Below are 21,527 nucleotides of genomic sequence, written 5' to 3' on the forward strand. Positions count from 1 at the left end.
AAAAAAACAAAAAGGAAAAACTTCTGGTTAAGATTCTGCCTTGGCAAATGCTTTTAACACTGACTGGCTGCAACTTCATTCAATCTCTAATAACACACGAAAATAAATTAAACGCTGATTGGTTCCCTCCTCATTCCTCACGTGCACATTTATACTTGGTACCCAACAATGAAATGAAGAAATGAAAGCTATGACACTAAAAAAATAATAGCGATTGTTAGTGTTAAGAAAATAGCAGCTTATGAACCTCCAGGATGAACGCCTTGTTCAGTTCGGCCCGTCTCACCGAGAGGAACTCGATGGCATAAAAGAACTAAATTCTGCTTTAGAAAAAGACAGCGAATGCCTCGTGAGATTCATTTAAAACAACGTCAAATTAAACGCAAATAATTTCATTACTCATCAAAAAGTATTTTTGCAGAATTGTCTTTTTTAAAGACTGAATCAAAAACAGAAAAAGAGTTTTACAGTACTGCCTCTTCAATCCCAGCCTCTTTTATGGCAAATGGGTTTACTAATGTCTTCCTTATGGCCTCATGAGTTGGCATCACCCTTTAGAAAGGAGTCATTCATCAAAACAAACTCAAATACACAATGACACACATGCTTTCTCCCACATGCTGATATGTAAAGAAAAAAAAAATGGTGCAAATTCTTGACAAACATTGAAAATATCAAAACCTAGCATTAATTACCCAATGCTTCCCAGTGACGTTGTGGTAGACATGCTGATTTAAATGGAGAGAAAACTACCTCCCCCTCCTTCCCTCCCACCACACTAGTTTTCCAGTTTATTCACGGACGACCAACATTTCTGGTGGAGCAGCTGTTTTCTTTGAGAAAGAGGAAAAATAAAAGCTGCAACGTATGATTTTCCACTGACCGATCAACAGCTCTGATTAAAGCTAAAATAAGCCTGCTGTACATCGATGGTCAAAGTAATTGGATTACTTTGCCGCTGATTGACTCTTCCTATGCCTCAAATGTTTTCCTGCCAAATGATATTTGGTGTTTGTCTTATTTTTTTGTGTGTTCAGGAAGTAATCATGGATGGTGCTGTCAGAAAGCACCTCAGATGGAAAGAGAAAGGACTAGCACCGGTGTGTGCGCCTACTGCTTCTACCTGGACTGTCACATTATACCACAACATGGTATGTGTATATACACGCTCCCGAAATCTCAAGTGTTCACTGAGATTTTACGGTGTATAGACTGTAAATATAATACAAGATATGCACATTATTAAGTTTACAGATGAGGAAATAAAATAAAAAAAAATAAAAAATAAAAAACTCTTCCAGTTCTTGATGTATCTTATAGTAATTTTGGTACAAAAATGCAACTGTTTGTCTCCTATTATGGGTCTGCGTTGCTGCAGACAATCCCTTTCATTGACGGGAAAGTCAGTGCCTTGTTGAGGAGCCGGCATTTTTACAGCGACAGGTCTGAACCTCTACTCCTCGGCCTCCTGGCTCTGTGGGAAGGGCAGGTTGACGGCGTGCTCTTGAGCCAGGGCCGCCAGCTCCTTGAGGAACTCGCAGAAGATGACGGCGCAGTAAACGGCGTTCTTTACCCGCAGTGCCTCTGCTTGCTTCTCGAGACCGGATGCGCCGCTGCGGAACAACGACTGGCCGCCGTCACGTACGTGTGCAAGTGCCAGCTGAGCGGCGTGCCTGGCCCGGGTGGGACTGTTGGTGTGACGGAGGATCAGGTCTCCGAGAGATGGCTTACGACTCTTCACTGAAAGGTAAAAACATCGACGTTGTCTCAGAATCAACAAAGATATGGGATCAGTTTGTCATTTTCTAAATATATCAAAGAAAAATCCACATAGAATAACTTCATATCAGTTAAGAGGAGGTTTTTTTTAAGGCTGAGATAAAATTAAAATATTTATCAACTTTGTATCATTTAGCCTTGATAATGAAGTGAACCACAGAACAAAGAGAAATCCCAGTCTTCCCGCCGTCCAGACATGAAAGGTTGCTTTCGTTACCCAGCGAATCGGAGCGCCGCAGGGCGGGAACTGCCGCGGGCGAGTCGGTCCAGTCCACTTTGCCTCGAGCCACCAGGTACTGCTGGGCTTTCTTCAGCATGGCAGGGAAGTCCTCGTGAGAGGCTGCAAATGCCTCAATGCGGTTCTTCACAGAACCTAAAACCTAAAAAAAAAGGAGAGTCGGGGGGGAACAAAGAGGTTGAGTTTCGAGTAATCTACAAAGAAAAAGACTTTCATGTTACTACGTGTTTCACTTCCTACAAAAACAGCCTGACGCTGTCCTTCGAGGGAGGCATCAGTATTCAATGCATCCTTCGTGGATGCACTCTCTGTTCTGATGTGTGTTATGTCCACTGCTTCATCACAGCCAACTCAGTGAATGGGCCTTTATGCTGAACTTGGCTATCAGCAGTTACATCCATTTGATTAGAGTCAGGTGAGTTGGACAGCGCCGTGGAAGACCAGAGTTCATATCATTTAAACAGAAGCCAGAAATGTTGCTTGTTGTAACCAATATTTGTTCTTTCAAAAGTCCTTTTTTGTAGTTTGAAATAAATAAAGAAAAAAAATGCTGGAAATGACTAAACACAACTAAAACAGAATCCTAACAATTGTTAATTTAATAAAAAGATACACAAACTCCTATTTTTACCGGTTAGAAGTGTAACAATTTTCTATCTGAAGTTGGGCCCTGAAGCTGTATTTGAGCTGCTACATCTGAGCCTCTTGATGGTTCTTTGTACCTGGATCAGGGACTTGACACTGGGCTGGAAGACCATGTTGGTGTTGAGCAGGAAGGAGCGCAGAAGAGGCTGGGGATAGCAGGCCAGCTGGGCTACGATGCCAGTGAGCAGGATGTTGACATACAGCGAGTTCTGGAGCATGTTCTCCAGCTTGGCAAACAGAACCACCATGAATGGACCTGCACAAGGAAGAACAGAGTTCACAGAATGGAAAGAGGACAACTGTACGTTTTTGTGGCAGCATTAAAAGGAAACCCTTAAAAAAAACTGTTATTTTTTCACACTGAGAGGAAAAAAAACAACTTGTTTAGGACTTACAATGAAAAAACAAATAAAAGATGGAAAGTATTGATGCTGAGACTTTGAAATAGTAAAATCATTAAGCATAATGCCACTTCCGCATGCCTCTTATTTACTAATTCAGGCTTTTGTTGCCGTAGCAACAGCAACGGTGGGGCTCAGTTCATCTCAACTGTTTGCAATAATTCCTCTAACTACTCTTAAAAGCTCTGTTAAAACATCTTTCTTCTAAAACTTAGCCCCGTCATGTTCTAGTTGGACCCATTTAAAACTTATGTGACTCACCAGTGTACGGTTGGGTGGCAGGCTGGTTCAGTGGTCTTGCAGGACTACAGAGGCCCATCAAAGACCCGTCCCCCTTGACTTCACCCGTCAGCTTCGCCTCCAGGTTTGCAGAAATCTGCTCCTCCTCCTGCCGTTCAGCAGGCAGCGAGTCTGAGGTGGTTTCCTCCAGCTGGCAGCTGGCTCTGCTGCGCTCCTTCACCCGGTCCTCCAACTCCCTCAGCTCCTGCGTGAAAGCCTCGATGCTGATGCCCTGACCGTTGGCGTCTCCGGGCGGCTGCGGGTCTCCCGCCGCCTGCTCGAGCAGCTCTTCTATGAGGCTCTCCACGGACTGCTGCGATTGGTTCGCGTCTGGAAGATCTGAGGATGTGCTGTGAGGGTTTGAGGAGTCGCTGCTCAGCAGTTTGGCGTCATGGGCTTGCTGGCTGATGGAGCTCTGAGAGGGAATCTGGTTGGTGCGAAGAGGTTTTGCATCACTGATGTCACTGTTGCTGAAGATGGATTGCGGGAGGGTGGTGCAGCTCTGGGAGGGGCAGGACACCACAGATCCGTTTTGATTGGCGTTTTCATCCAAGTCCCTCTTCACTTTCTTTACCTCCAGGCCTCTGTCGCGACTGTCCGAGCACCCATCCCCCCGCGCCACCGTGCCGTTATACACGGCCTGGTAGCTCACAGTGATGGCGGAGGTGGGAAGGTGCGGCGCTGGGGAGGAGGTGGAGTGTGGAGTCGATAAGGAGTCGGCTGTGGATGAAGAAGGGACGAGGGGAGGCATGGGTTTAGGGAGGAGCTCCTCCCTCTGAAGGCTGCGTTTCTTGGAGCGTGGCGTGAGGCTGATGCAGTTGTTTTTGCCGATCGTAACGTCCCACTCGCCGCTGTCCCGCTCCGAGCTGCTCCATTCGGACCTCGCCGCCGCCACGATGGCGGCTCTCTGTTGGCCTGGAGGGGTGTTACTACTTCCCTGCTGGAAAGAGAAGTGTTCAGGGAACATGGACATGGAGGCATTGGATGTAGGGGGAGGCGGGGGTGGAGGGGCTGTATTTGGGGAGGGATTTTCTCCATCGTAGGGCGCCGACCAATCACGGCAGGCCCAGGAACAAAGCTCGATGCCCCGGCGAGCGTCCTTGAGGTACTCCAGGTATCCTGCGTCCCAGTCTAGGCAATCTGAGTGGGTCGGCTGCTGGTGCATTGGGCTGTCCGGGGACAGAGGGTGGGAGCCGGATGAGCCTGAATGTGTGGGCTCCATGCTGGTCGGGGTGGCGGCGCCTCCTCCTGACCCCCCTCCGCTGCTCTGCTGGCGGATGAAGAAAGACAAGCGGGACGGGGTGCTGGGTCTGGGTGGAGCCGGAGACTCTGTGCTCGGACTGTTCAGTACTGTAAGGAAGACAAACGTAAACAACTAGTTAAGTGGTCATCCTGACCCCTCTTCTGCCTTTTCAACCGGTGTTCCTCTCTTAAGTTTAACCACGCTTCACGATGCGAGATTTTTCCCACAAATTAACATTTTTTTTATCATCCTGCTAATTTCGAGACGTCTGTGATACAAAAATTTATGGCTAAAACTGCAGAAAGGAGAGATTTTAACCCCAAATCAAAGAATGTAGAGAGCTGCCAACAGAGTAGCGTTGCATAGCAACCGGTGGCAAGAAACGATGGGAGAGACTGACATATGGCAGAGAGAGTTCAGCAGGTTCGAGTTTGTCGACTGCAGTGGTTCTCAAATTTTAAGACATTGTATCTCTGAGTGGGAATAATTTTTCAGCCAATCTAATCTACCATCTAAACTAAAGGTGTCAATTAACATTTCAGTGCAAAACAATTTCATCTAAACTCCTCATTTCCCTTCTGTTAGAATGCAAATAAGTACAAACAGTGTCAAGATGTTTACATATAGAGAATAATGTGAAATACAGAATTCTGCAACCAGAGTCCTGACCAGAACCAGCATGAGAGATCATATTTCTCCAGTTTTAGCCTCTCTTCATTGGCTGCCTGTTGAATCTAGAATAGAACTTTAAATCCTTCTCCTTACATATAAAGCCCTCCACAACCAGGCACCACTATATATCAAAGACCTCATAGTTCCTTATATACCAAGCAGAGTACTTCGTTCCCAGACTGCAGGCTTACTTGTGGTTCCTAGAGTCTCAAAGAGCCGAGCAGGAGGCAGAGCCTTTGGTTTCCTGATACACTGAGCTTCTCAGTTGGAGCTTCCAACTCAATCTGTTGGTTTCCTCATATAGGCTATTATGAATTGGCTTTCATTATGTTTTTTTTCTCTGTCTGAAAAGCATCTTGAGATAGCATTGCCGTGAGTTGATGCAATATAAATAAAGTTGAATTGAACTGAAAAATATTTAAATCATTTCAATGTTTCAATTATTTCTATATATTCTATAGTTTATTTAAATATAATCATCATCCTTTTTTTTTTAGCCCATGGTACACGTAACTAGGGCTGGGCGATATGAGTAATATCCTGATATTTTTATGGCATGTCACGATATACAATATATATCTCGATACTTACCTTAGCCTTGAATTAATGCTTTGGTGCAGACAATCACATCAGTAAGATGATTTTGTGTCTCCATTAAAACATAATTGTTCATACTGCATTAAGATATGCTGATTTTAAACATTCATGCCAAAAGGATGAAATTGTAACGAAGCAAACTGATCAAAACCGTATTTATTGAACAATTAAAGCAGTGGCAGAAACATGTCATTTTAAAACAAAATAAAGTGCCTTTGCATGATGTAACAAATGCAACATATGAAAATACTTTTCAAATGATGAACTATTATACGGCTTTGCTTTATGGATAAGTTTTTGAGTTGTGTATTTTTTTTTAATCGCAGATTTTAGCATAGAAATCAGTCTTATAATACAGGCAGAATGTCCTCGTATCGTCTCCAATAAACGGCTTGTGCCAGTTTTTAATCCAGGATTTGATTCGCACTGCTTTCTGTACTTTCTAGAGACATGACGAGCTAGATAAATATGCTTGTGTCACACACACAGTGGATGAGGTGAGTAAGTGACAGAGGCTGTGAATGTAATCAAATAGAGTTAATTATTTTTGCGTGACGTGAAAAACTTTGTAATTTACGTCCCACTCTGTGATCCAGAGCGGGATCAGTGGTGGATTTGGCTGTTCATTTTGACTGTAGGTGGAGTCGTGCAGGTTTCCTCTCTGCTCCTCTGACTGAGCCGACTGAGTGCTTTAGGACGGGGAGAGACTCTCATTCGTAACAATAACTTTACAATATGCACTTTAAAGTCAGTCGCCAAAACACCAGAAAACTCTCTAATAACTCCTGTAAAAGAAGTTAGATTTGTCGCTAGTCGCTTTTCACAAAAAGTCGCCAAATTTAGCGAGAAAGTGACTACACGCTGCCTCTCATGACGTAGCACGTAGCTCACGTTATGTACGTAACGAGGTGCGCTTGCTTTAACTCTCTGTGCAAAGCGGTGCAGAGTCGAGGAGGAGTGAGGAAACCCCGCCCACAGCTAAAAACACCTGCGTGACAACAGGATACTCGAATATGACAAATACAGGCATTTTCTATATCGCACAGGGGACTAGCCACGATATCTCGAGTATATTTGATATATCGCCCAGCCCTACACGTAACCGCATTTGACAAACACTCACCTACTGATTTTTACAAGAAGCAAAGAAAGATAAGTTATAGACTGATTACACTAAAACACACCTGTAACTGAGACGGAGCAGATATTCTAAACTAATGTCAGTGATCCATCATTTTCTCTGGATGAGAGCTTCACTGAAGACGACGAACTAATTTACCATAAAAGCCTGGCTGTGGATGTTGAACCGGTCAGCTCAGAATGAAAAACTTTTTTTTTTGTAGATTTGCTTTTTGTTGGAAAAGTACACAGCTACATGAACTGAATATACATATTTCTGTTCTCTGTGTCTTTTTCTGATGAGACAGCTAAAGGAAGATGATTTTAACATTGCTGGTGTCGCACACAGGGAGAGCGAAGTGGCTACACATCCTCACAGCTCCGTCACAACACTGAAGACCCTCACGGTTCTTATCTGTGTCTCGTGTCAAGTTGCAACACTTCACTACATCAGCTGACTGTCAGTAAATGTTAATAATAAACTGTCTGACGTGTAGCACTCCATTTCATTACCCCGACATTAGAAGATTTTTTATTGGTCCACTGAAATAATGTACCAAAAGTGTGCATTCGTGTACATAGTTATGCTCATATTTATTCATACCATTTCATTAAAGAAGGAAAAAACACCGCTGCCTGTAAAATAAGCTGAAATTGAGTAAAGTAAATAAAAATTTTAATGAAAATCATTACATTATTTTCTAATTCTAGTTCAATAAAAAATAAAATTTTATAAAAAGCAAACAAATAAGATAATTTATTACATATTGCATAACTCATAAACTAATATTTTGTTGAACAATCCTTTAATGTTTCCGCTCCAGTCAGGTGTTTTCTGTTCCTCTCAGTCAGACTTCTGCACCTGTTGACAGGTATTTTGCCCCACTGTTCAACAGAAAAGTGCTCTGATTTGTCCGGGACCAATTTGTTTGTTTGTTTTTTCTGTCTTCAACTCAATTAAATGAAAAAACAGTGTCTTATATTACTAAATTATATTTTTGCAAATTTTTAGGTATTGTTCCTTTTTTAAGTCTCCAGTTATTTAAGTGACTTATAAATGCAGCCTTTTCTTTAATGAAAGGGGATGATTACATATGAGCACAAGTGTATGTACATATTTTATATACAATCATTTAAAATAGGTTGAGATTTGCTTGTTTGTGATTTTCCAAGTAAAATATGAGCCTAAAGTAATCCGACATTTTAAGTTATTTAGTTATGAAAGCTCTGCCTTCTTCAGATTAATGATATTTATGTAAAATGAGCAAAATTCTGTCTCTATAAATGTAATTTTTTATTTTACACTTCACACTATTAACCCCCTCTTGCTGTTCTTAGTGGTTGGAATAACGATATTGTTCCCGGCTAAACAGGGCATATGGTCTCTCCTTAGTGTTTTCACCTAATTATACTGCCAACGTTTCATTAAGACATCAGGAAACTGCATCAACATGAGCTGAATGATAAAATCCCAAACATTTACAAATATTTACATGACGCTGATATGCGCTGTTCCTTTTCTGTTTGTTGCTCACCTTTACCCCAGAAGGGATTATCATCCTCCCGTTCACCAGAGGACGCTGCGTTCTGCCGGCAGCACTCCGGGATCAGCGACAGGAACTTGTCTGCTGACTTTCCGTACAGGTCGGTTTCCCTGATAGCACGACGCTGACTCAGCATTACATGAGTACAAGGCAGCAGATACCTGGGAGCCAAAACACAAACAAGCTGATCCATACACAGAAGAACGTAGTGATTTATGAAAAGCTGACACATTGTTTGGTTTTGTTCGATGGAAAGAAATTCCCTCATGTGGAATTCCACCCTCCCACTGGCCATCGCAATTTCATTTTGCTTCAACAAAGCATTAAAATGTCTACTGATGGAGCACGTTTTGTATGAAAAACGCTTCTGAAACTGCTTCACAAAGCAAAAGCAGCATAAAAAATAAGTAAATGGCCAAATTTCAATTTAAAGAATACCAGTTATTTGCTGTAGGAGGAGGATCAATAATGTCTAAAAATAAAAAGTGAAAAGGCTAATAGAAGAGTTCAAGACAGAAAAATTAATGCAAAAGCAAGAATGGTAAAAAAAAGAAAAAGAAAAAAGGATCAGTTAGTTTAACTTTAAGTTTAAAAAGTAAAGAAAGAACCTTAAAATGATCATAATCACAAAAACAACAGGTCCTTTCATCTCTTAATATTAGATTAAATATAGAATACAAAGCATCTAGTTGTAGGTCGTGAAAAGCTCATAAACAAACAGGAAAAAGTAAAAAGTCTAGCCCATCAATATCAGGTGGAAGCTGAGGGGAGAACAGACGGACACTGATTAGTTTCTAATTTAAATTAAACTGAAAATTGAAAAGCTTCAGATGATACACCTGGAAAACGATGCAAGACGCCCTGCTGTGACCACCAGGGTATCTTTCCAGCACATCTAATCACTTTTACTTCATCTGAATTAGCGATGCAATTATTTCCTTTTGGATAAAACTTTAGCACATTAAATGAAGCGATGAAAGAGTCGGGATGTTGTTCCAACATACCTGAGAACGAGCTGCAGCATAACGTCTTCACAGTTCAAGGACAGAAGAGTCCTGAAGAGACTCAACGACACCATGCAGAGCTGAAGCACAAGCAGAGAGGGAGGCTAGTCAGGAAGCAGGCTTCAAGCACACACACCATACACTGAGCTTTTCTTTGACAACTGCCTCTAATAATTCATTTATTTTACAACTCATTTTCATTCATATCTTACAACGTAGTTTAATTTTCATATTATTCACAATATCTGTTTGATAAAAACTTCCTTAATTCTCGCTTTAAACATGGAGTCCATCCTAGCAATTAGCAGCCAACACACTGCTAAGGACAGTCTTCAGTCCGCTGCAGGGCCAGTCCGCCGCAGGGCCAGTCCGCCGGAGGGCCAGTCCGCCGCAGGGCCAGTCCGCCGCAGGGCCAGTCCGCCGCAGGGCCAGTCCGGAGGGCCAGTCCGCTGCAGGGCCAGTCCGCCGCAGGGCCAGTCCGCTGGAGGGCCAGTCCGCCGCAGGGCCAGTCCGCCGCAGGGCCAGTCCGCCGCAGGGCCAGTCCGCCGCAGGGCCAGTCCGGAGGGCCAGTCCGCCGCAGGGCCAGTCCGCCGCAGGGCCAGTCCGCCGCAGGGCCAGTCCGCCGCAGGGCCAGTCCGCCGGAGGGCCAGTCCGCCGCAGGGCCAGTCCGCCGCAGGGCCAGTCCGCTGGAGGGCCAGTCCGCCGCAGGGCCAGTCCGCTGCAGGGCCAGTCCGCCGGAGGGCCAGTCCGCCGGAGGGCCAGTCCGCCGGAGGGCCAGTCCGCCGGAGGGCCAGTCCGCCGCAGGGCCAGTCCGCCGCAGGGCCAGTCTGCCGCAGGGCCAGTTCACTTCAATCTGTTTTTTCTTTGTTTTCTCTTTGAAATACTCGGCAAGTAAAATTTTCTAGTTCTGTTTACAACCTTTTTTTCTTATTTCAAGTCATTTACAAACACCACCCTTAAATATAGAACTGATATAGAACTGTACTAATCTCCCAAACATTATATCAGACCAAAGTTGCTGAATTGAATCACAGAAACACATTTAGTTTGTGTTTATTCTAAAAAACCTGAAACTTCTGTGCTCTTCTTTTAGTTTCTGCCCTCAGCCCACTCCCCACCCACACAGCTGAGTTATTATGACCACCACAAGGCACTTCCACTAACACACAGACAGACATATGTTTATATTCATATATCTATTCACACAGACCCTTGAGTTACTGCTGATGCGTGTGAGCAGTGTGTCCAGGATGGTGTCATTGTCATGGCGATGCAGCAGGATGAAACGTAAGAAGGTTTTGAGGAGAGAAGTTTCTGTTATACTGCGCAAGAAAAGATCCAGGTAGGCGGTGCTGGCGATCATCTCGTCCACAGATGACTACAAACACACACACACACACACACACACACACACACACACACACACACACACACACACACACACACACACACACACACACACACACACACACACACACACACACACACACACACACACACACACACACACACACACATATACAAGGAAGTAAGTACCAGAATTGCAAAGCATCACCAACAACAACAAAAAAGGCACAATGTGAGAAATCAGATGTAAATCAGCTGGGTAGACAGTCACTTTACATGTTGGGGATGTACCGATCCACTTTTTGGGAGTTCCAATCCGATAATTTGAATATCTGCAGATACCGATATTTCCCGATACCAAATCTGTTTATGTGAACATTATTGTGACTATGGTTATTATTGCTGTTATAACTGTGTAAGATTTCATTTGGTTGTAATAAATGACTCATCCTTTCTGAAGTTACCTCACCAATACAAATATAAGAACATTACAGATCTAACAATTTCAACAAGTTTTTCTTTGATTTGTCACATTTTACCTAAATACAACTATAAATGTGTGGTACAAAGTACGGGTACACACGCTTGGTATTTAGCCGATATCGATACTAATATCAGTATCAGTGTCACAATCCCTACGTATTGTGAATTATTTGTTTTAGACTCACTCAAAAAAATATGTCAGCAAATTAAATAACTGATGAAATGAAATGAAACTAAAAAAAAAAAAATTTCTATGGACCAGGATTCTGTGTCCTTAATAAAGCTTAAATTAAATTAAATTAAATTAAATTAAATTAAATTAAATTAAATTAAATTAAATTAAATTAAATTAAATTAAATTAAATTAAATTAAAATGAAATGAAACTTCCAGGTCAAGTAAAATCTGAATCGTTTTGGGGGTTTGAGCAAAAAAAAAAAAAAAAAAAGAACGAAACAAGAAGTCAACCTTGTGCAGGGCGGGACCCATGACGGGCACGAGGAAGCCGTTGTGGAGGTAGTCCAGAAGCTGAGAGCGGACCATGGGATGTGCGACCTGCACCACTGCGTTGCAGAACTCGAGCGAGTTCATGAAGAGTACAAGTGACGACACAACCATCCAGTCCTCACGCCGCAGGGCATGCCAGTCGTCTCCTCGCACTTCGATCTTCCTGGGCAGAGAGGAGTAGAGGGCACTGAGGCCCGTCGCCAAGACCTGAGGAGAGGCAGAGAGGAGTCAGGATACGCCTGCAGAGCAACGGCGGGTCGTGTCCAACAGCTGACCCGGTGGCACAGCAGTGTAAACCAAACCGAACATAGTCTATAAGCGGGAATAAACACTTTCCATCCAAACCCTTCTATCTGACTTCCTAACCAACCTCCCTGCTACCATCTAACACTTATCTACTGCTAACTTCACAAGACGATAATTTTATCTGTGAAAGTACATTAAATGACATTTCTGACGCTGCTGAATAAACAACAACATAACTTAGAAAATAAAAACACTTCAAGCTGATGATGATGATGATGTGGGAGAAAACACAGACAGACAAAAAGCACATCAAGCACAGTGGAGCATTTGCTGCTTGATGCCACCTCCGGCGGACCTTTTCAGCACTAAGTGGGTCAGACCGAAGCTCCTGGAAGTTAAGATGAGCAGAAAATAGCTGAGCCATCTCGCTAACACCCGAGCGTACAGACAGGGCAAAAGACAGAGGCCTGACCACAGCGTCTAACTGGCTTAACACACACACACACACACACGGCACGCAACACTGCTCTGTTACGGCGCAGTTTTACGACTCAGACGCCCAGCAAACAGAATTCAGATGCACTACTTTGGCGTTTTTAAGAGCCTGCTCGTACGCCCTCCTTAAAATGGATCTACATAAATCTCCATAAAATGCAAAGTTAGCGATAGGTGGCTCTTTATTTACATCTAGTGGCAGCTGTGGAGGACTGCAACACCCACAGCTGGTGCAGCTTGTAAAGAGTGCAGCTCTTCTTTTACCGTGGTAACAGGTTAAAAGGTAGAGTATGTAAGATTTTCAATATTTTCAAAATAAATTAACTAATAAAATAACTACAATCATAATTAGAAAGTTTTTTAAACATGTAGGTTCCAGTCTGTCCATATTTGATGCCGTATTACAAATGACAAAAAGCACTTTTTTTTTTTTTTTTTTTTTTTTTTTTTACTGGTTGGCAAACATTTAAGAAGGGTCTTTGTCATTAATTAAACTTGTAATTTAATAACACTTCAAATATGGACAGACTGGAACTTACATGTTTTTTTTAAAAAACTATCTAATTATGACTGTAGTTATTTTTTTTAGTTAATTTGTTTTGAAAATATTGAAAATCTTACATACTCCACCTTTAAACAAAAGAGAAAACCAGGAAGATACTCCAAAACTAAGGTCCACACTGATATTAAACACAAACAGCTACTTAAAGAATCACATGTTTGCAACTTTTACACATCAAATACTGATCAGTCTAATCACTCCATTGTGATCTTCTTAAACATGTCAACGTTTTTCCCCTTTTTCTTCTCTTTTTTTTTTTTTTTTGCACGCTCACAGCAAAGCCTCGAGTTGCAACAGATCTGATAGGCTGTAGATAAGGACGAATGGCCTTTCAGACTGCGAAGTCATCTCCTTCCCGTCCATTATCACACACCATCACTAATGCATTAGAATTAGATAGCATGCACGCACGCACATATCCCCCATCTTCCTCAGAAGCAGCGTCGGAAAGCAAGGCCCCACTTTATTAGCTGTCCCTAACTATCACATCAACGAAGATGTCTGATCCGCGTTCAGGAGACATCATATAAGATGCAGACGCATGTGAAAAGGTTGGAAGAAGTTTTATAAGGTTAGCTACTAAGAGATATTAATCTTTGAGGAAATATAAAAAGACATTAATGATGTCTTTTCAAAAATTTTGGGTCTTTTTTTTTTTTTTTTAAATTTACCCAAAAACAAAAACAAGATTTACACCAAAAGCAAAACACAGCATGGGATGGAGGTTGTAGAGTCATCAGTTCTCTCTGGTGTGCCCACATCATCCACACACGAGGGTTTTACATCACTCACTGGACAGAAGTAGGAGTTCTCAGCGATGTAGCGGGCCACAGCCTCATGGGTGGCCGAAGCCGCCATGACCAGCAGCAGGGCGTCTCGGGCTTGCTGCCCGATGGCTCCGTCCCGGTGGATGAACGGCACGAGGAGGGAGAAGATCAGCAGATTGGTGGAGCCCTGCTGGGCTGGTGATGCCCGGAATAACATCTCTAAAACCACTGGCTGCCGCGCCATGGACACACAAACCTGGGAAAGGCAGTGAAACGGTCTCGTTTGAAGACGCAATGGAAATTCCTACATAGTGCCGACACGGGGTGGGGGTAGGGATGGGATTTGTTTTTACCATCAATCGAAAACTGCAGTCAAATCAACAATCAAAAGTAGTAGCAGTGTTTAAACTAAACCCTGCCAGTTGTTCACATTTTGTTTTCCCTCTACTGTGATCTTGGATGGACAAGCAGGAAGCACAGAGGGATGAACCTGACCAGATGAGTGGAAGAGCTGCTGTTCTACCAAACTAAACCACGCTGCTATCAGACACAAGCGCTTCCCGGATGCTTTTACCATGCTACATTTTACAGCCTTCTAAAGCAAAAATACCAGTTTGGCACTTTCAACAAAAGCTGTAAATTGAGCACATTCTGCATCACAAAGCTCTTTTTTTTTTTAAAAACAAAGGCTTCACAATGCAGCAAAGTCCGATTTGGGCTGATTCTTTGTTCAGGAGTTGCCTGGAAATGGGTTTGATTTGTACGAGAAAATGTCCAAAACTTCAAGCAGCAGTTCATCTCTCATTCTAATGGATCTTTGTCAGCTACTTTCAGAGTCTGTTCCTTGTAACCACCCACAATCTCAAAATTATATATTAAGAAAAACTTTATATTTAGTTTATGGACTACATGTGCATGTCGGGTTTTTGTGTACCTGGTTGAGCAGTAGTACTAGGCTGTTCTCCAGGGCAGGCGGACAGCCGAGTTCTGGGTCGGCGCAGGCTCCCAGCAGCCTTAGCAGGGGGTGGAGGATGGCGGTGTGCTGCAGCAGAGGCTGATGGGATTGGCCGATGAGCATCTCAAACAGCTTGAGCAAAGCCCCCTGGCTGTCTGGGTCCAGGCCGCGACGGAGATGCCATTGAACCAGGCGCTCCAGAATATTCTCCGTCACCACCAGCTCAAGGATGGGGCCCATGGGGACCACGCTGGAGCCGCCCTCCGAGCTTTCAGCAGGGCGCTCCTCTGCCAGAAGGCACAACATTTGGTCGGTGTTATTTCTCACCGCTGTCAGGTCGTCGCTGGAGGAGGAAGTCTCATGCTGCTCCAACACCCAAGACACCTGAGCAAAGGAAGCATATGGGAGGAGATTCATCCTGATGCTGGCTTGTACCGTTACAGGGAGTTTGAAACAGCCACACACTGCATCTAGGCCTGTCACAGTAACAAATTTTGCCATGCAATTAATTGTCTCAGAAATTATCGCGATAGACGATAATTTCGCGCTAAGCAATTCTTGTTGTCATTTTGAGACCATTTTCAACTAAAATGACAAAATAATGCAAGTCCATCCTTCAAAGATCAACATACGTTAATTTCTAAAGAACATTTAGCTCGACGTCCAGACTAGTTTATGCTCATCCAGTCCCCAGTCTGCTGAAACAGATCAGGGTTTCTCCTGGAGTTTTGGAAACATGGTTATCTGGAACATATGATCTCTAAACACAATGTAACACAGGTACATGGTCTATGGTCAAGCTCATATAAGGGGACATGTTTGGACTTGACCAGAGGTGGAATGGTAAAACTAAATGTCTTTAAATGCCTTCAGTATGCTTTCATGTCAATGTAAAATTGTGGAATAGCCATTTTCTAACATGTATGTTCATCCAGGCAATTCATACTGGCTGAGAAATGCTTGCAACATTTTTCAAAATTTCGCCTTTTTTTTAACAATATTAAAGGGTAGCATCACAACTACGCTGTCTGAGTGCACGCCATGTTGCACTGTGCTGTTTGTATTTAATATGGTGGTTAAACACCGCAGTGATCGTGGACTGTCGGGAAAATGGAGCTAGCCTGTTTGTTAAGGTCTCACAGCTGGGAAAACTGCAGCTGATGATTGTGCATTAAGTGCAGACAGAAGCTTGTTGTATTGTTGTGTTTAATATTGTCTGAAAAATAATACGACATTCGAGATAGAAAAGAAAGTCAAATAAAAATGATTAAGTCCGGCAAACTTATTGCACATTATTCGACTTATTGCGACAGGTCTAATTTCATAAATATTTTACTCACTTTTCCAAGAAAAATGGAAATAATGAATTTAGTAAAAAGCCGTTTTGTGAGGAGGCGTGGGCTTTGGCATCTTTAGTTCCTCATTGGTGAAATGAGGAAAACTTTTACAAACATTTACAACATTTACATTAGCAGGAGCTGTAAACCAACATCGGGAGCTGGCCATTTCTCACAAAGACATTCCTCAAGTTAACTATAAAGAAAACTTTATTAATGCAGATGCAGATGGATAATATTCTTTCAAGGGTCAAAATAGCAAAATTTGACATTACCAATAGAAAAATATATATTAAAAAAAAGGCAGCTTTGGAGTTCTTCAGACAGAAGAGACTAAAGCCCTTTTCTTCCACAGGCTGTGTAAAAAAAGATACTCTTGTTAACCCTCAGCTGTTGCTCTTTGGTAATTCACACATTACCACACAAAGATGGCTCAGTGTTGCATCGGTGTACGCTTACACACAACAAGCAGATGTCGTGGAACCATCAGGGTGACGACAGTTTGTCGATTAGATATGGTGTGTTTCTATGACAATCAGAAAGACTGAGGCAAATGCAGCAAAATGTTTACCAAGAAGACAATGCTTCATGGTAGCAAAGGACAAAGGAAGAAAAAAAGAGGAAAAAAAAAATCAATCACATGATTGAACATCATTTTACTTGCATAGGATGAAACTAAGACAAAAATCCCAACCATTAAGAAAAGACGGTTAAAATAAAGACCTGACAAAACATCAAGCACCTCATGTTAACTCATACAATAACATCCGAGCTCTCAGAAGAGGGTTCTGCATATTTAAGAGCTCTAATCCCTAAATCCTTAAATAAAAGCTGAAACTGCAATTTATGCCCTTATCCGTCATACAACTGCTACTTCAGCAAGTCATGGTGAAGATTTAGAGACCAGAAGTAAGTCACTGTCCAAATTCTTCTCTACCTGACTGTTTGTAATAAAAACTCAATCATTTACCCCAGAAAAACTGACTACAACTGCTGCGATGCAACACAGTGACTCTTTAACAAACAACATATTACAACTTAAACGTGTAAAAAATGAGCAGAAGTCTCACAACCTGTTTGGAAAACAAGACTACAAGCCAGCATGACTGTCAAAGATGACGCTGCAGATGATGCAGGAAATAGATGATTTAGTGGCTTAAAATGTGTGCTTGGCCGCCCCAACATCTGCGCACCAACATGCTGAATGTTTCACAAAGAAACAAAAATTGTCTTTATTCAGTCATGCTCATAAACACTTTTTATTTGCATCTACTCTGAGATATCTTCTCAAGTACTACCAGGTAGTGGAAAGCTCAATTCCTCTTGCACCAAATCCTAAGAAAAGTCATGTTATGGCACAAAGAGAGAAATCAAACCACAACAAATAGATGTGTGGAAGACTAAACAACCTTACTTGGAATTATGAAATCATAAATGATTGATTACTTTTTACAAAGTCTGGTGAAGACGGCCGCAAAGCGCTAACCCAAAACATCTCTGACCAACACTCTGTCAGTTTTCAGGACGTGACGAGGCTCTGTGACCTATAAAAAAAAAAACTTAAAGTTGGTGACTGGACATCAGCCAGTCGTGCTGGTAAAGTAAACTGGCTGACTACTTGCATTAGCACTGGCACAGCCAACTCAGTGTGTGAACATCCACACTCGCTGGATGGACTGATAATCATTCACTAACTCAGACATCTCAACCGCTTAGAGAAAGCCGCTGGCAGTGCCATGGATAAGAGTTTAAATCATTAAATGCGTACTTTGACAAAAAAAAAAAAAAAAAAAAAAAAAAAAACAAGAATACAATTCTGACTACCAGAGGAAAAAAAAGGCAAAACCTAACAAGATAATGTTGACAATAACAGTTTCTAACTAGTTGGAAAGCAAATCAGAGACGGACTTCTGAAATGTTGTTTTGAAGAAATTATGTGCAGAGCTTACAAATATATTAGACCCAAACTGGGAAATTTGCTTGTTTCCAGCAACTGGTTTTGATTAAAAAATGGCTGTATTGTGTCATTTGTGTGTGGCAGTACAGACTGCATGCACACACACCGCAGCTCTAATAAACAGCCTTTTTATTTTGCGCTGTGTATCCTTGTGCAGGTTTCAGCCATGTTTATTTTCTGGAAGCAGAATCTTCTCCTCATTCCTATCAGTAACTTCTCAGTCATTTACACACTTTTCTTAGACGCATCATAACAGGAAATTTTTCAGCGGGACTTGTGGAAACTTCCTTTTAAGGTCCATTAATCAAACATGGAGGTAATGCGCCTCTTCAGATGCGACATTATTACGAATGTTGTGACACAAAATGTGTAAAGTGGGGAAGTCCCGCGTGTCTAACCGCGTGTAATATGTCACAGCCACAACTCCCACAACAAACTATCTCCCATCCTGCATGCAGCAGTGAGGAAACCACACCGTGACTTCACATCACATCTAATCCCAAACCAGCAACAACTTTATCAGTTTTTTTTATATACTATGAAAAAAAACTTCCTTTTGCATGATTCTTATAGTTAGGATATGAGCATCTCCTAAGTTGGAGTCTGCATGTACGGGACCCAACTGTCCAGATTATGCTCTTATAGTTATGGTAGTCTACCCATCCATTACTTATGTAGCAATGGGGACGTCACCTGATGCACTGAGAAGTACCTCGCTCTATTTCTCTAATGTATTAATGTATAAATATATGCCGATATTGCCGTTTCTAACTTATTTCTCCTTTTTCCACAGGTCTTCCTGAATAAGTGCAGTTGTACATGTTGATCTGTATTTCCTGTCCTCTCCACCCCAACCAATCGAGGCAGATGGCTGCCTTCCCTGAGTCGGGTTCTGCCAGAGTTTTTTCCTTCCCACTGTTGCCGCCTGCATGCTCAGGATGGGTTTCTATTATAGGCTATGTATGAATTGGCTTGAAATGATGTGTATGTTGATTTGTTTTTGTAAAGTGCCCTGTGACAACATTGTTGTGAAGTGGCGCTGTGTAAATAAAACTGAATTGAATTGAATTGAATTATGACTTTTAAAGGCTTGATTTCACTTTAGGGACTCGTTATAAGGCTACTAGAACAAAACAGTTAAAAAATGTAAATAAAACTCCTGCACTAGTTGTTTGAAAGTAGCATGTAGCGGTAACCACAAGTAGATTATTTCCAGGTCAGACACACTTGGTATTTTCAACTAACCTTTCGTTTTATAGCGCTGCTCAACAAATCTCCTTCTGCACCCTTTATTAGATAGTGTTAAAAAAAAATGTGTTCTAGCTTTATTTTATTGTTTTAATAAATAAGAGTGTAAAAGCACAAGTTGTATCTGTCTAGTTTCAGTAGCTTTGTCTTCTGCTCACCTGTCTCCAGTGGTTCTCAAACACCATGAGGCAAGTTTCTGGATCAGCAGTGCAGGGGCTGGAGGGGGCGGCGGTCCGACCAGACCGACTCCCAGGACCCCGCGGGTTCAACCTACTCAGCCAGCTCATCCTGAACCCGGGGGAGGGCAGGTAAGAGTCTCACAAAGTCAAAGACTAAAAGGAGGCGAAGTAGGAAAGTCAGAACAAAGAGGCAGCAGAGGTTTAGAAAAAGAGATTAAGAGTAGGAAAAAGAAAAAGAAGATAGAAAGAAATCAGAGGAAACTGGAGCAGAGAGGAAAGAGATAGTGTATCCAAACAAGAAGAAGAGGAGAAGAAGAAGAAGTAGAAGAAGAAGAAGAAGAAGAAGAAGAAGAAGAAGAAGAATAGTGAGCTGCCACCGCCAGCCACAGTAGGTCCAGGAGTGATGCACTGTTGGTTTAAAAACTGTGTGAGCCTGTCCTCCGTGTGGACCCTGTCATCCGGTCTGAAGCCAACACCACTCCATAGTCGGCCAGGACAGGCTCCCTGCTCTGTGGAGACAAACAAACAACATAAACATCAACCTTTTAAGCTGGAACTCCAACCATAGAAGAAGAGCAGCTCCTGTAGGTACATCTGTACAGCGACCTGTTACCATGGAAACAGTTCAGTTTTTTTTCTTTTCTTACTGTGGAAAACTAGAAGAAGTTAACCTCCTGCTAGCAGAGAACATGAAAATGTTCAGGTAACCGACTTTTCCAAACTGTTTTTTTCATTTGGAATTAGGCGTTTACATATTTCAGCCGTTTAAAGCGGATTTAACTTTTGAAATGAAAGCTCTTGTAAACATGGCCACTGAGAGTTTTACATTTTTAAAGTTAATTACACACTATTAAAAACACTGTTGCAACTCAACTTAAGCAGCATTTAGTCTGACATTGAAAAAGTCAATGAGTCAACTGAAAATCATTTTTAGTCGCTGAAATTTTTCTGTTTTCACTTGTTTCTTTATTGCAACATTATTCAAATTTACGATGAATCACTAGACTGGTGTTTATGATTGATAAGAAAAGGGAAATTTTCTAATCTTTAAATATACTAAAGAAAGATAGAAAGCACCGAGCAGTTTACCAAACATCATCCACTAGTGACGATGCAATGACGTTCCAGCTCTTCCTCTGACCGCTACAAGTCAAACCAGCAACAGTAAATTAAGTCAAATCTCAGCCAAAACAGCAGCAAGTTTGAGATTAATTCATTTGTTAATCAAACTACATCAAATTGTTTTTCTTTTTTCTGTTTTCTTTTAAGAAAAAAAAAAACTAATTACTTCTTTTCTGGCAAAAAAAAACTTTATTAATCCATTTGAGAGGTTTACTCAGGATAGCTGAATAATAATTTAAAAAATAAATAAATAATAATAACAATAAATAAATTAATAAATAAATAAAAGATTAATAAATATTAACTGCATCTCAGGATTGCTTTCAGTTTGTTTACATAATCTTGTTTTGTTGCTGTGAAACAACCTTACCTGGAACAAGTGTTTTAGATATTGATTCTGTAAGTATCTCAAATGGGTTTTTTTAAATCGATTTATCTAATAGAGACACACCACTCTGATTTTCTCTTACAGCCAAATAATCAGGTTACTTTAGACTTTTTCTGTCAGCCAATTTCCTTTTGTTTTTCTTTGAAAGCTGGAGTAAATAAATAAAGCAGCTACAGCTGTAAAGCGCCCTTCTATAACATGCACATGTTGTTCAGTCTCATCAAGCCTAGAAAAACAGCTGAATTACTGTATTTATTTATTGTGAGGATTAGTGGCAAATGACTGAATGAAAGGATAAGAGATTTTGCCACAGGAGCTGTTTGGATGTTTGTTTATTAGTTTAAGGAAAACCTGCTTTCACTAAGAAGCTTTAAACTTGCCATTTAAAGAATTTTAAAAAAAAAATTTTTTTTA

At 41.7% G+C, this 21,527-nt stretch overlaps 1 protein-coding gene across 1 annotated transcript; it reads right to left on the reverse strand.

Annotated features, from left to right (window-relative positions):
• Positions 1-1,453: 1,453 nt before the first annotated feature.
• On the reverse strand, positions 1,454-19,711 carry fhip1b (FHF complex subunit HOOK interacting protein 1B; the record flags this gene model as incomplete). The annotated part of the gene is made up of 11 exons (XM_079254503.1): positions 1,454-1,740; positions 1,997-2,159; positions 2,740-2,918; positions 3,325-4,692; positions 8,509-8,678; positions 9,522-9,601; positions 10,732-10,899; positions 11,819-12,064; positions 13,953-14,183; positions 14,862-15,266; positions 19,583-19,711. The coding sequence occupies 11 exons, from the start codon at positions 19,709-19,711 to the stop codon at positions 1,454-1,456; spliced, it is 3,426 nt and encodes a 1,141-aa protein (XP_079110629.1).
• Between the last annotated feature and the right edge of the window lie 1,816 nt (positions 19,712-21,527).

This window comes from Telmatherina bonti (genome assembly GCF_933228915.1).
Source record: "Telmatherina bonti genome assembly, chromosome: 15".
NCBI classification, from domain to species: domain Eukaryota; kingdom Metazoa; phylum Chordata; class Actinopteri; order Atheriniformes; family Telmatherinidae; genus Telmatherina; species Telmatherina bonti.